This window comes from Apium graveolens, chromosome 10, assembly GCF_009905375.1.
Source record: "Apium graveolens cultivar Ventura chromosome 10, ASM990537v1, whole genome shotgun sequence".
In the NCBI taxonomy this organism is placed as follows: Eukaryota; Viridiplantae; Streptophyta; class Magnoliopsida; order Apiales; family Apiaceae; genus Apium; species Apium graveolens.
Genome location: NC_133656.1, coordinates 132,232,983 through 132,246,699, shown reverse-complemented (window position 1 = coordinate 132,246,699; position 13,717 = coordinate 132,232,983). Strand labels below are relative to the sequence as shown.

Genomic DNA, 13,717 nt, shown 5'->3' with positions numbered 1-13,717 from the left:
CCTTGTACAGATTCTACACAGCCAACACTTGAACAAATTCAAGTGTATGGTTGAATAAATAAGGATGGCACACACAGTGAGAGCACATCTATTGAAGCTCCCTCATTCATTTAGGGGGAGCTGTCAACACTCACTTCTGAATAACAAATCTTAATCTCATAACTTTCTTCTTCATATCAGATGGTGAGAGACTACTAGCTGGGGTAGACCTTGATGACACCATCAAAACCATGGGGGATTCATCAGTTTTTACTGAAAATTCCATGGATGTTACAAATGCACCTTTATATGCAAATCAGCCTTCACAGGATGTTAGGTTTGAGGGTAGTACTCCTGAGGGGGAGCTATCTAAATACTCTCCAATTCAATTGGAGGTTCCTATTTAAGGAACAACTGCCCTCAAAACTCTAGCAGAAATTGCATTAACAGTTGATGTTAGGAGTCTAATTGCCAATGACCCTGCTATGGGAGAGGCAAGTTTATCACAATTATGTGACAGTGCTTTACAAGAAGCACAAGGGTTTGAGACTGGTGTACATGACAGTAACCCAGTCAAATCCCCTCCAATTCAATTGGAGGTTCCCACAACTAGTGTGGAACAATAACTTGTCATAACCACTGAGCAATCTGTGAGTAAAATTGTGACTTCTGTCACAGGTGGTTATGATCCTTCACATCAACCTTCAACCTCACAATCTCAACAACCAGACCTTCTCTCAAAATGGCTATAAGAAGTTGCACCTACATCTAATCTTGAAGATTTTAGGGTGGATCAACTAGCTGGACTTGCACGAATTTCTCAGCAATTGCTGACATCAGATATGTCTAACCAGGACTATCAAGCCATTATGCTCTCCTCTCAAACAGATGTCCAAGAGAAACAAGACAAAATTGTTAATGAAGCTGAACAAGATGGCAACTGTGATGCATGGCTAAATAAGGACTACAATCTGGAGATGAAGGGTGTTTTAGCTAAGTTCAGGGAAGATTATTTAACTATTTTGGACAGAAATGCTAAAGCACTGACTCCCGGTGAGGTCTATGATGCAATCAATGAAGTTTCCAAGGCTCAACTTAAAGCTTTCCATCTCTTTGGAAAAGCTCTAGAACTCAGATTGATTGGTAATGAAGACAAGGCGAGGAAAATGGTAAATGAGAAGATGGATGAGATTATACCATCCCAGGTCAAGATCACCTCAAGGTTTCAACACTTTGCTGATCAACTGAAAAGACTAGATTTGACCACTATGGAAAAAGATGTCAAAAATCTCAGACAATCTTTCATTTCTCTTCATGAAGTGCTTCAACAATAAATCACAAATTTCAATGACACAAAGATGAAGTTGGATCAGCTCCACCAAACCAGATATGAGCCTTCTGCATTTCTTATGAAAGGTATCAAATAAGCTGTGACAGACACATTTGGATCTTCTACTTTCTCAAGCCTTCATCAACCTGCCCTCATATCAACCAATCTTCAAATCCAAGCCCTTCAAGGTCAAGTCAATACTTTGTAAACATCAAATGACCAGCTCACAGGTCAGATGCATGCTCTCACTACACTGGTGAAGAGTCAACATGCAGACATTCACCGGGTTCTTCCCCAAGCAATTCCCCCTACGAGCAACGATAGATGAAAGAGTTAAAGGGTTTCTCGGCCTGGTATCCTACACCTCACGTTCATGATATCTAAGCCTTGGTGGACTCCCACAAGCACATTCAAATACAAAATTTTGTTACTTTGGAAGCCGTCATGGGAAAGCTAGACATTCCACTGCCTGCACTCCCTGAGTCTGTGAGGCTAGAACTGCCAAATCCCCTAATCATGCTTGTCACCAAGACTAAGGGGGAGATAAAAGCTAGGATTCAACAATCCAAGGATGCTAGCAAGTCAAAAGAAGTGATCTCTACAACTCGGCATGGTCAAAGCTCTGCAACATCACAAATCACTCATGATGTTGGAAAAAAAAGACTCTTGAAAGCTGCAGAAGGACCTTGTCAAGATAATGAATTTAATGAACTACTGACAGTCTTGAGGGTCTCTCTCCACAACAATTATGCTACATACAAGAAAGTTTTGGCCAACAACATAAACTTTCTTAGAGTGGTTCTAGTCAAAGTTGACAACTTTCTAGAAAAGAGAATAGTGGCAAATGTAAATGACCGTGGACTGGACATATATCTCCAGATGTCTCTCTCCAATCTTCAAAAATTGAGAGCATCTGAGATGGATGTGATAATTGACAAAGTACACAGAGTCATTCCAGAGGACACCCGGCTGCTAAAGGAAATCAAAAATGCTCAGATAGCTGCTTTTCCTGAAGCCTATCTCTATCCAAGCAGGGGGATTTCCTACATCTGTCCACAAACCAGAAAGTGCAGACACTTCACAGTTCCTAAACACTATGTGAGGAATAACTTGATATTGATCATGACCCTTGAAAATGATCTAAAGACCAAAATATACAAAAAGCCTGAAGATGAGGAAATGATCAGGATCTTGGGGAGATATCTGCAAAATGTTGAGACCATGTTGCCCACAACAGACTACAATTTAAAGGAATACAAGGATGATGATGAGCAGAAGCATGATGAGAAAAAACCTTCTGGCTCAAATCCAAGTCAATACTCAAGTGAAACTAACAGCACGGATAAAAAGCAGGAAGAGAAGAAATGATATAAAAATGATGAGAAAAAGAAGGAGGATGAGAAGAAGAGAGGAAGTGAGAGGAGAAGCAAGAAGAGACAAGATGGCTCAGAACATCAACTAAACCTAAAAATCCAAACAACTCAAGCTCAACCTTTGAAGCCAACAAACTCCAACATTAAACCACCTCAAACCTCTAAAACTAAATTCCTTTACAAGCAAACTGCCAACACCCTTCTAAAAATACCAATCACCACAAGCCAAACATCTCTCAAGAAAATCACAAACCTACCTTCTGCAAAACCATCACTCAAAATCAACTACGTCTGTTAAAAAAGTGGAAGTCACTAAAACGGCCATCTGGAATTGTTTCAAGCAAAATGATTTTCTACCCTTAAACTGGTGCATCTAATATGAAGATTATTTTCAACAACTAGCTGAGGAAATAGTTAGAGTCTGGGTTGTAACTTTAAAGGAAGTAAGAATCTACTATGAAGATGGGTCTTTTACATTTCTTGGTTGTAATTTAATGGACTCTCTTTCTCCCTCATAAATCAAGAGAGTGATCAGTTTATTGAAGGATACGGATACTGCAACAAGAGCATGGAGATCTATTTTAGCCGAGTGGCTGATAATGAGGGAGGAAAGGGAAGCAAGGAAAAAGCCTGAATATGAGGAGAAGATAAGGAGACGCAATGAGGAGATTGAAATGTTCATTAAAAGATCAGAAGAACTCATGGCCAAAGGAATGAACAAAATTTCTAAAGATGGAAAATTCTTAAACATCAAAGCTGGAAAATTCACAAGGTTTAGGATTAATTTGCTAAATGGTTATCCAAAGTAAGACAAACTCAAACTTGTGGAAGCTCTAGAAGAAACACATGTAATAGAAGAACTTGAAATTCTTTTTTATTTAAGGGACCTTATTAGAGAAGATACAGAAGCAAAAACAGTCTTTACCTAATGAATAAATGTTGTAATTATGTCAGTTTTTATGCAATAAATTTATTTTCCATTGAAGTTTGGGGTTAGTCTTTTTAACAGGCATGAATTTATGTTAAGCAATTTTCTCACAAATTGGGGGAGATTGTTGTGCAAGACATGCATGTACTATAACAAGACTAAGTCAAATTGACAACCCTAAGTAAGTTATATTGTAATATTAGTTTGCATTTTGTATTGTAACATTTAAAGTCTGTAAAAATGATCAAGAACATACTGGGGTCTTTTTCTGTAACCAGTATCAAGCCTAAGAATTCTATCTGGAAGAAGATCAAGAAGATCATGCCTCAGAAGAATTATGAAGAAGCTTGCAGTTGAATAAATATGTTTTGAGAAAAATGTTCTAAGTCAAGATCTCTACAAGTCACAGATTTAGTGTTATAGAGAAGTCATTCGAGAACTCCAGAATGACTTGTAGAGAAGTAAGGAAAGCTACTAGAGAACTCAGAGATATCGACAAGCCAAATTGAAGACATGAATATTGGAGATATCGACAAGTCATTTTTTCACTAGAGAACTCAGAGTTATCGACAAGTCAAAAATAACTAGAGAACTCTGAGTTATCGACAAGTCAAAAATCACTAGAGAACTCTGAGATATCGACAAGTCAAATATCACTAGAGAACTCTAAGTTATCGACAAGTCAATTAGTCACTAGAGAACTCAGAGATATCTATAAGCCAAAGTGAAGACAGGAAATAGAGAGATCTTGAAAGCTAAATTCTCTTATAGAGAACTTAGAGACATTTACAAGTCAAAACAACATAGAGAAATGAGAGATCTCGATAAGCCAATATACTTATCGAGATGTCAAGTTCTCTATATACCAAACTAGGGATCTCGAGGTAAAACTCAAAATACAAAGTGCAGACCAGTTCATTATCCAAGATTAACAATCAACAAACAATTCAATCAGTTGGATTGACAAGTGTACAAAAAGCAGCTTGAAGAGTGCAAGATCAAGGGTGAAGATTAACTGACAAAGGAAGATCAAAGTTAACAAAGTATTCAAAAATATACTAAGCCAGAAATGGAAGATATGGTTTTCCTAAAATGAAATGATTAGTGACAGTTTACTAGAGTGAATACCATCTTTTATTACACACTGTGTAAACCAGTAGTTAACTATCATATAAAGTTAACACTGGTCCTTTGTTAGAAGCAACAATTTAGATCAGGAAATATTGTATTCTCTCAAGAAAGAAGCTAAGCTCTTAAACAACAAAGAGCCTAGAAATTTTGTAGCAAAACATTCTTAATTTTAAGGGTTTTATATCAAGTCGGCCACCCGATTCGTCAAAATATCTCACTTAGACCACCATTTCCCACGGCGACTCATTACTCATTTAAACCATTAAAATATATCACGCCGTTATATTAATAAAAAAAGTTAAAGGTGATGCTGATGTGTCAGCTGACATGGCGTTGAATAAGCTACGGCTAGCTTGACTGACTTCACTTTGACCCCTGTATATATAGCAGACATACAAACATAGTGTGTGTATTAGGGTTCTTGATAAAAAAATTAATTTTCTCTTAAATTTGTGCATAACTTTGTAATTACTTCTCACATTATCAACATCTTCGCTTATTATCGTAAACCCCCATGTCTGCTTTGTCAAACTCGTCAGTTGTTAAGTCTGATAATAACTTGATTTTTTGTTTTTGTGGTATGAATGCTCGAGTACTTACGTCATGGACTTCCAAAAATCCAGGAAGATGTTTCTGGAGTTGTGGTAAAAGTAAGGTAAATGATTACCTTATCGAATGATGTTAAAGAGTGATAATTGGTGTCCAGATTTTGTTGAAGATAGATACGATTGACGATTGGATGATGGTTGATAGTGACGATTGAATGAACATGTTGTTTAGGGTTTTTGTTTAGCCCCAGATTAACCCGCCAATATGTCAGTTTATTTGTTTATTCGGGTTATTTGTTTAATTTATTAGGGTTGCTTTCACTTGTGTTGTGTCACTTGATAGTTAGTCCAACGTGGAACATACGTGGACTACCAGCTCACCACTTCTGACTGTTTCTGCTTGAACTAACGGAGATTTTAAAAATTTTAACATTTTCTGTTAATTTTTTTAGAAAAGGATAACGGCGTGATATATATTAGTTTTTTAATGGTTTAAATGAGTCGTCGTGGGAAACGGTGGTCTAAGTGAGATATTTTGACGAATAAGGTGGCCGACTTGATATAAAACCCTTAATTTTAATATAAAATTAAATGAGTTTTAAAAGATTTGTGTTCACTGTTATTGCTTGTTTAATTTCAGTATTAACATATCTCACTACAAGATTTAATTTACTTTGTTCACCACTTTAAACAATTCAAGAAAAGCATAAAAACACAAAAACACATTCAACCTCCCATGTGTGTAATTCATTACCTAACATCCTTGGCACGAGCTTTTTTTCCGCCTGTTCATTTTGCTTTTTTTTGCCCTTTTATGCAACCAATTTCTCAGCCCTGGTTTTTTGTAACATAGCTTCTTCATTGGGGGTCAGCTTGAGTACTCTGTCAGCTTCAACCAACAATTATTTCGATGTCTGGCCCCTATATGAGTAGTGAAGCTAGGCGGCGTATCATTATTGTTTGTGTTCATCATACTCTCAGTAACTCGCAACAATTCTCGTGTTTCCCAAAGAAGACGCTAGATGTTATACCCGCATTTTCCTGCGAATGCAAGAACATCTTTCGTTCATCTTAGAACACTTTTGGTTTGAACCTGAAAAGGAAGAGAATGGGAGGGTTTGTCCCCCCGATTCACCTACGGCATAAAAATTAGTAATTTGAGTGTCAAATAGGTTTGAGAATACAAGAAAGTGGTAGAGTGTTTTAGTGTATAGATAGTTTCTTACTCCAATCATCTATTTATACCCATCAAACATGTGTAATTAAGGCTCGTTCTTTATGCTGAAGATACGGACGAGCGTTGAGGAGGAAAAGGGGGAGACGTTTCTATTTTGGAGAGATTTTCCCAATTGTTGGCCTGTCTCTTTTGGGCTTCTATATCATTGGACCTTCGTCCTAAAGGGTCTTTAGATATTGGGCCTTAGGTCTTTGGGGTTGTAATGGGCCTAAGGCTAACATGTGCCTGTCTTTCGGATGGCTCATCGTCCAGACGGAAGACAAGAGGCATCGGCCCATCTTTGGGTGAGAACCCTAGGGCGTTCAATCAGTGATTTAGACGTGGCTAGACACGCGGCTGTGGTATAGGGAAGTGGGGACCATTAATGCTGACAGTTGTCCCATTATCGAGATCCATGATCTCATCGGGGCCCTTGAATTCTAACCATCTTCATCTAGGTCGTTGATTTCAAAATGCCCTGGGACGGGTTTTGGCACCCAAACTTTTGAGTATTGGGAGCATATATATATATAATCCCATTGTTACTTGACCCATTTTTTATTTTACTCCAGAGTAGATACCCCCTATAAGAACCTCTCCAGCATCATTTAGTATATTCACAGCAAGTGATTAAAATGGGCAGCGTCAATTCCGTATTTTCATGTTATCGTGTTAGAACACTCTTCGGTCTGAACCTAAAAAGGAAGAGAATGCAAGGTATTATCCCCTGATTCAGCTCCAGTGTGAGAATCAATAATGTGAGTGTAAAATAGGTTTGACAATACAAGAAAATGGTAAAGTGTTTCAGTGTCTAGAGAGTTTCTTACTCTAATCATCTATTTATACCTATCAAACCTGTCAAAGCTGTGTAATTAAGGCTCATCCCTTATGCTGAAGATACGGACGAGCGTTGAGGAGGAAAAGAGGGAGACATTTCTATTTTGGAGAGATTTTCTCAATGATTGGCCTGTCTATTTTGGGCTTCTATCTTAATGAACATTCATCTTGACAAGCTTTTAGATATTGGGTCTTCGATATTTGGGCGTGTGATTAAACTAACACTAACACTCTAAGGTCTTGTTCCCTGGCAATCGTGTGCTTAACTGTACCGGTTAAGATTTATCTAACATACTATTCCAGGAGCGTCGGATTCTGTAAAAAATATTCGCGAAAGGTTAAAAAAATCCTTAAATCTGGGTGTTACGCCCAGATTCCTTCGGGTGTTTGAACGGGCTTCGGCCTCCGTGAAGATGTCTTCGGCTAGTACCTGAAAGTGAAGAGAATACGAGGGTTTATACCCCCAATTCACCTCCGGTGTGAGAATAAGAATCTGGTTATAGAGGTAGGTAAAGAATACAAGAAGAACAGAGTGTTTTAGAGAATCTGTGTCTGTGTTGTCTTACTTTCCAAGGGGTTTTATACCCAATTTTACCATGAATGCACCTTACGTTACTCATCATTAAGGAGGGAGTGAAAAGGGGGCGTTATGCTTCTTCTCCTTTCCAACGGTTCTGAAGAAGAATGGGCTTTGGCCTGGGATTCTACGTGGGCCTTCGGCTTATGGGTCCGGTGGGCCTTCGGCCCAATGGCTCAATCCTTCGACGGGCCTTCGCTCAGAGGGACTTATTGGGCCTACAGCCAACATATCCCTGTCCTTCGGCTGGGCCTTCGGACGGTCTGTAGGACATCAATTCAGGCCCATATTGGGGCGAAGAAACCCTAGGGCGACCGCTTCAGTTTTGCCTCGATCTTCGTTCGTACACGTGGCACGTTTTTGGAAACTTGTGGTGCATTAAAGTGACAACTGTCGGCACGTCGTTTCACGGATTAATCCCAGCCATTGAATCTCAACCGTTTTAATCTGGGACGTCTATTTTAAAAACCCCCAAACATCGCCTTTCTGAATTCATTTTGGGCGCCTATATAAAGTCCATTTATGCATTTCCTTTTCTATTTTTCACTTCCATTTTCTCTACACACAGCAACGAACTGCGGCGAGTTTTCCAATCACGGGTAACAACAACTCTGTCTTTCCAGATTATCCCATCTCAATCCAAGAACATCTTCAAATCAGTAAGTCCTTTTTTTCTTTTCAAGCGTTCTTTACATTTGCATGCAAGTTTTTGAGTTTTATGGTTTTTGCGTGTGAGTCCAGTGGCTTTAAGTTTATGGGATATTTCTGGGTTTTAAGTGTACATTATTGTGTTTTTGAGGTCTTTGAGTTTTGTGGGTACTTCTGGGTAGGCAATAGGAGTTTTCTGGGTTTTGGTAGTTTATGGGGCCTTCCATGGGTTTAAAGATGGCATGCGAGACGTTTTTTGGCCAAGAACTCTCTTCGGGGGTTCTTCGCCTAAGAACGTCCTTCGGGAGCCGACCCAGGGGGCAGATGGGCGGTTTGGAGTTTAAAGATGGCAGGCGAAGGGTTTTTGGGGGCTAGAACCTCCTTCGGAAGACTTTCCCTTTAGAATATCCTTCCGGAGCCGACTCTAGATTCTTTTTCTGTTCGCTCGGTTCTAGGACATGTACTCGTCCTTTTATCATTTTTCATTTTTCCTTTATCATGTCCCGAGTACATGGACTAATATCTCTCTGTTTCCGAATACAGGGACATGGACCGAGCAAATCGCCCTCCAGAGACTTGGGGCCCACGATCGAGCACTTTGGCAGGAAAGTCATCTATTCGCCCTGAGAGAACGGGTCGAGATCTCTTCGGATCGGCGGCGAATTTTCCGATGGCGAATAACCGGTCGGAGCTATCGAAGGAGAGGATAATTCAGATGTATTCTGATTTCTCTATCCCTCTGAACTTCTTCTGGCTCTATGCCCCCAAGGAGAATGAGCGGATCTATGATACTCTTGGGGTGCCGGAGAGCTATGGCGATTGTGCTATCGGGATTTCAGATGCGGCGTTCAAGTGTGGCTTTCGAGTGCCGACGCTGAAGTTAGTGAAGCATCTATTCAAATAAATGGGGATCGCTCTAGGGCAGATGGATCCCAATGGGTTCATCCACATGAATTGCTTCTAGAACAGGTGCCTTCATGCCGGAGTTACTCCTACTCCGAGACGATTCTGGTGGCATTACGACTTTCGAAGGAACCCGAAGAGCCCGGGGTTTTATACCATCGCTCATCGGGCTGGCCGGGAGGATTCGACGACCACCAATTCTAGCAACAAGAACACCCATACTCACTGGTGCTTCATGAGTGGGCGGAGGTTGGCCCCAATGTCCATCTGGAGGGATGTGAATCCTTCGCTGCTCCTTGTGCTGAGTTTGAAGGAGAGGGAGAAGGAGGACTACGCGGCCCTGGTAGATGTCCGTGTGAGTAAGCTGGGTCCCGAAGAATTTCGGGACAAAGACTGGCTGTTAAGTTTGTGGGGTGGGGGTAACAAATTTCTCCTTCGTCCATCTTAGTTTCTCTTTTATTATTCTGGAAACTTTCTTTTATTCTTTCATTTTCTTTTTTATTCTGTCTCCATTATCGATCTGACATATTTTTCCCTTGTTTTTGTTTCAATGTCTTCCAGAGAGGCTTTGATCGAAAGGAAGAAGGCCAGGGTGGCCGAGAAGAGGGTCGCCGAAGAGGCGGCGAAGAAGAAGGCTGCTGATGGAAGGGCCACACCGAATCCTTTAAGGAGACGGGGGAGAGGCCAGAGGCGGAGAGGGTCTCGCCGCTTCGTCAGGCTCCAGCCGCTTCCGGAGGCTTCTCCGACCGAGGCTTCCACTGAGCTTCTATCCTTTTTGTCCCTGGTATATTTAAATTTTGTTTCTACTTTTGCTCGTCTTTATCCTTCGGCTCCTTTCTCTTTGTTTAATGCTTTTGCCTTGTCTTTTTTGCAGGATGCTCCTTGGGCTGCGGCCGTGGAGGACAAAGTCCGGGACATGGAAACTCGGATGGCCGAGGTGAAGGAGCTAGAGAAGAGGACCACGGAGGCCGAGGAGGATCTCCCATCGAAATGTCCAGCTAAAGAAGTCCCGCAAGGAGCTTCGGAAGAAGCAAAAATAGCTGGACCTGACGGAGGAGCGCTGCTTCCAGTTTGGTGCTGACTATATCCTGGAGAAGGCCCATGGCCTGAACTGGGATTATAAGCAGTTATTGGACGACAGCCTGGAGGATCCTATCGGCCGGCCAGCAGTTGAAGCCCCTCTTATATCCTATGGTAAAGATGAAGAGCTCTCGGATGAAGACCCCCAGGCCTAAGCGTCCGGCACCGAGGTGCTTGATATGACTGAAGATGATCTTGTGGCGAAGTTGCCGTTGGTGTTTCTATGGCCATACCCAACTCTTCCAGCGGCTTTCTTCATTCGTCTTCTTTACTTGTAATTTTATTTTTTATAATTGATACTCCTGCCTTCGAGCTTTTATAATTTAACTAGCCTTCGGGCTTTTAATGCATCTTTCATCTTTTGTCAACATTGTTTCTTTTATTTTAACCGCGTATTCGGCCTACTCATTTACCATAATGATTTTAATAAAACGAATTGTATCTTCGACTCCATCTGCCTTAACAATTTTACAAATTTTATCTTCGGCTTCATTTTCCTTAACAATTTTAAGCAATTAAAATGAATTGTATCTTCGCCTTCATTTGCCTTAACAATTTTAAGCAATTAAAATGAATTGTATCTTCGGCTTCATTTGCCTTAACAATTTTATTGCCTTACTACCCCTTATGGCCCCGAGTGTTAAAGGTCGAAGGTGACTTCGGGCTGTTAATGCTTTAAAAGGCTGTTGTTGGGCGAAGGAACAGGGTTGCTGATCGTTTTGTGATTACCCTTTGACCAGCATGACCTCGTTCATTTCGCCAATAAGGTGGAGCGGCTAGTCTTTTTCGGGATCGCCCCTAGACCGGACTGTCATCGTTCTGTATATGTTTTGAGTATATGCGTGATTGAGACCGAAGGATCATGTCTTTTTTTGGGATTGCCCCTAGACTTGGTTTCCTTTGGACATCTTTAATATCATTAAACAGTAAGGGAAGGATGAATGAGAGGGTCTTATCTTAGGACGGCCCCCTAAGGTCCTTCATTTATCCTCACCATGTGCTTTTTGCAAGTTAAATAATGGTGGTGGGGTGAAGGACGTTTGATTGAGTGGGATGCTTTATTAATAAATTGGACAAAGGCGGTGGCCGGAGAGTTTATCGCCTTCGGGATTGCCCTTAGATAATACTCCTACGGCCGCGTCTTTGGTACTTAATAAAGATATGTGACATAAGAAAGTGAATCTTTATTTATGTTTGAACTGCTTACACTCCTCATATAAAATTCAAGTACAAACAACTTTTAAAAAAAAAAATTACTGATAAAACTTTCGAAGGCGACTGGCATGCCAGGTGTTTTTGATTTTTGCGCCCGATAGTTTTTCAAGCTTGTATGTTCCGGGATGAATGACCTCGATCACCTTATAAGGCTCTTCTCAGTTAGGCTGAAGCTTTCCTTATTTGGTTGGCATAGATGCAGCCAGCTCCCTCAAGACTAGGTCTCCGACTCCGAACGACCTCTTCTTAATGTTAGAGTCATAATGTTGTGCCGCTTATAGCAAGTATTTCATGTTCCTTTGGTGGGCGGCTTCTCTTTCTTCCTCCAATAAGTCCACGTTCGCCCTTAGCCCAAAGCAGTTGGTTTCCATGTTGTAGACCTCAGTTCGGTATGATTCCAATCCTACTTTGACGGAGATCAGGGCTTCAGTTCCATATGCCATTCTGAAAGGAGTTTCCCCTGTTGAAGTCTTAGGGGTCGTTCGGTAGGCTCACAAGATCCAAAGGAGTTCTTCTGCCCATCTTTCTTTAGCCTCGCCGAGCCTCTTTTTTATCCCTTGAAAGATTACTTTGTTTGTCGCTTCTATTGCCCTTGTGAGTGGGCGGCTGAGCTAAATCTTTGCTCGACTCCGAAGTGGTGTAGGAACTTCCGAAATTTGTTTCCAATAAACTAAGTTCCATTATCATAGATACAAATCTTCGGAATTTTGAATCGGAGAATAATCTGTTCGAGGAAGAACTTCTTTGCTGCTTCTTCGGTTATGGCCGATAAAGGTCGGGCTTCGATCCACTTGGTCATGTAATCAATGGCAATTATGCAGTACTTTGCTTGCCTCGTGCTTGTTGGGAGAATGCCAACTATATCCACGACCCACACGGTGAACGGAATGGGACTTAGTATGGAAGTCATTTCTTCTGGGGGTTGTTTCAGGAAAGTGGCGAATAATTGGCACTGTACACACTTCTTGGCGTATTCACTGGCATCGGCCTTCAGGGTTGGCCAAAAGAAGCCCTGGCGAAGGATTTTAAAGGCGAGGAACCGACCAGCCAGATGCTCGCCGCAGATTCCTTCATGCACTGCCTCAAGAGCTTGTCGCTGTTCTTCGGTGTTTAGGAACCTCAGGAGGGGCTAACTGATTGAGCGGCGATACATCCTCTCTTTGATGAAGGTATAGCTCGACGCCCTGTACTTGATCTTTAGCGCCTCTCTTCGGTCCGGAGGAAGGAGACCTTTCTCCAGAAAGTTTCTTAGGGGAGTCATCCAATCGTTCCCTTGGTGAATCTCCAGACATTCTTTCTTCTCGATCGAAGGCATCTTGGCTTCGGTGAGGTAGATCGAACCAGTTAGGTTTTGTGTTTCAGCCGAAGCTAGCCTGAAAAGGGCGTCCGCCCGTCCATAATTTTCCCTGTCAATTTGACTCAGCTCAAAAGTTTCAAATGACAGAGAAGCATCTTTTACCTTGGTGGCGTAAGCCTTCATCTAGGGGTCTCTCTGCTCATATTCTCCATAGAAGTGCTTCACCACCAGCATAGAGTCACTGAAGGCCCTTAGGTGCTTCGCCTCAAGGCTTCGAGCCAGCTCCATCCCTGCGAGGAGTACTTCGTACTCTGCTTCATTATTTGTCAGAGGGAAATCGAATCTTATAGCCTGACATATCTCGAACCCTTCGGGGCTAGAGAGAATTAAGCCGGCCCCACGCCTTTTCCCAGCGACTGATCCATCTACAAAGAGTTTCCATTTTCCTGGGGTCCGAATGAGTTGTTCGCCGGGCGTGAGATCCTGCGGCCTCGTGAATGTGCACTCGACCACGAAGTCAGCTAGAGCTTGGGCCTTGATCGCCGTCCTGGGGACATACTCGAGATCAAATTCCCCGAGTTCGATGGACCAGGCCACTACTCTTCCCGAGGCTTCGGGCCTTGTTAAAATCTTCTTCAAAGGTTGACTGGTGACA

At 41.7% G+C, this 13,717-nt stretch overlaps 1 protein-coding gene across 1 annotated transcript; it reads right to left on the bottom strand.

Annotated features, from left to right (window-relative positions):
- Nucleotides 1–12,894: 12,894 nt before the first annotated feature.
- On the bottom strand, nt 12,895–13,245 carry LOC141691005 (uncharacterized). Its single transcript, XM_074495756.1, has one exon. It carries the CDS (start codon nt 13,243–13,245, stop codon nt 12,895–12,897), a length of 351 nt encoding a protein of 116 aa, XP_074351857.1.
- Nucleotides 13,246–13,717: the final 472 nt, after the last annotated feature.

Bases quoted from the DNA above. Each gene is read 5' to 3' on its own strand.
- LOC141691005 (XM_074495756.1), bottom strand. From the start codon at position 13,245: ATGAAGGCTTACGCCACCAAGGTAAAAGATGCTTCTCTGTCATTTGAA.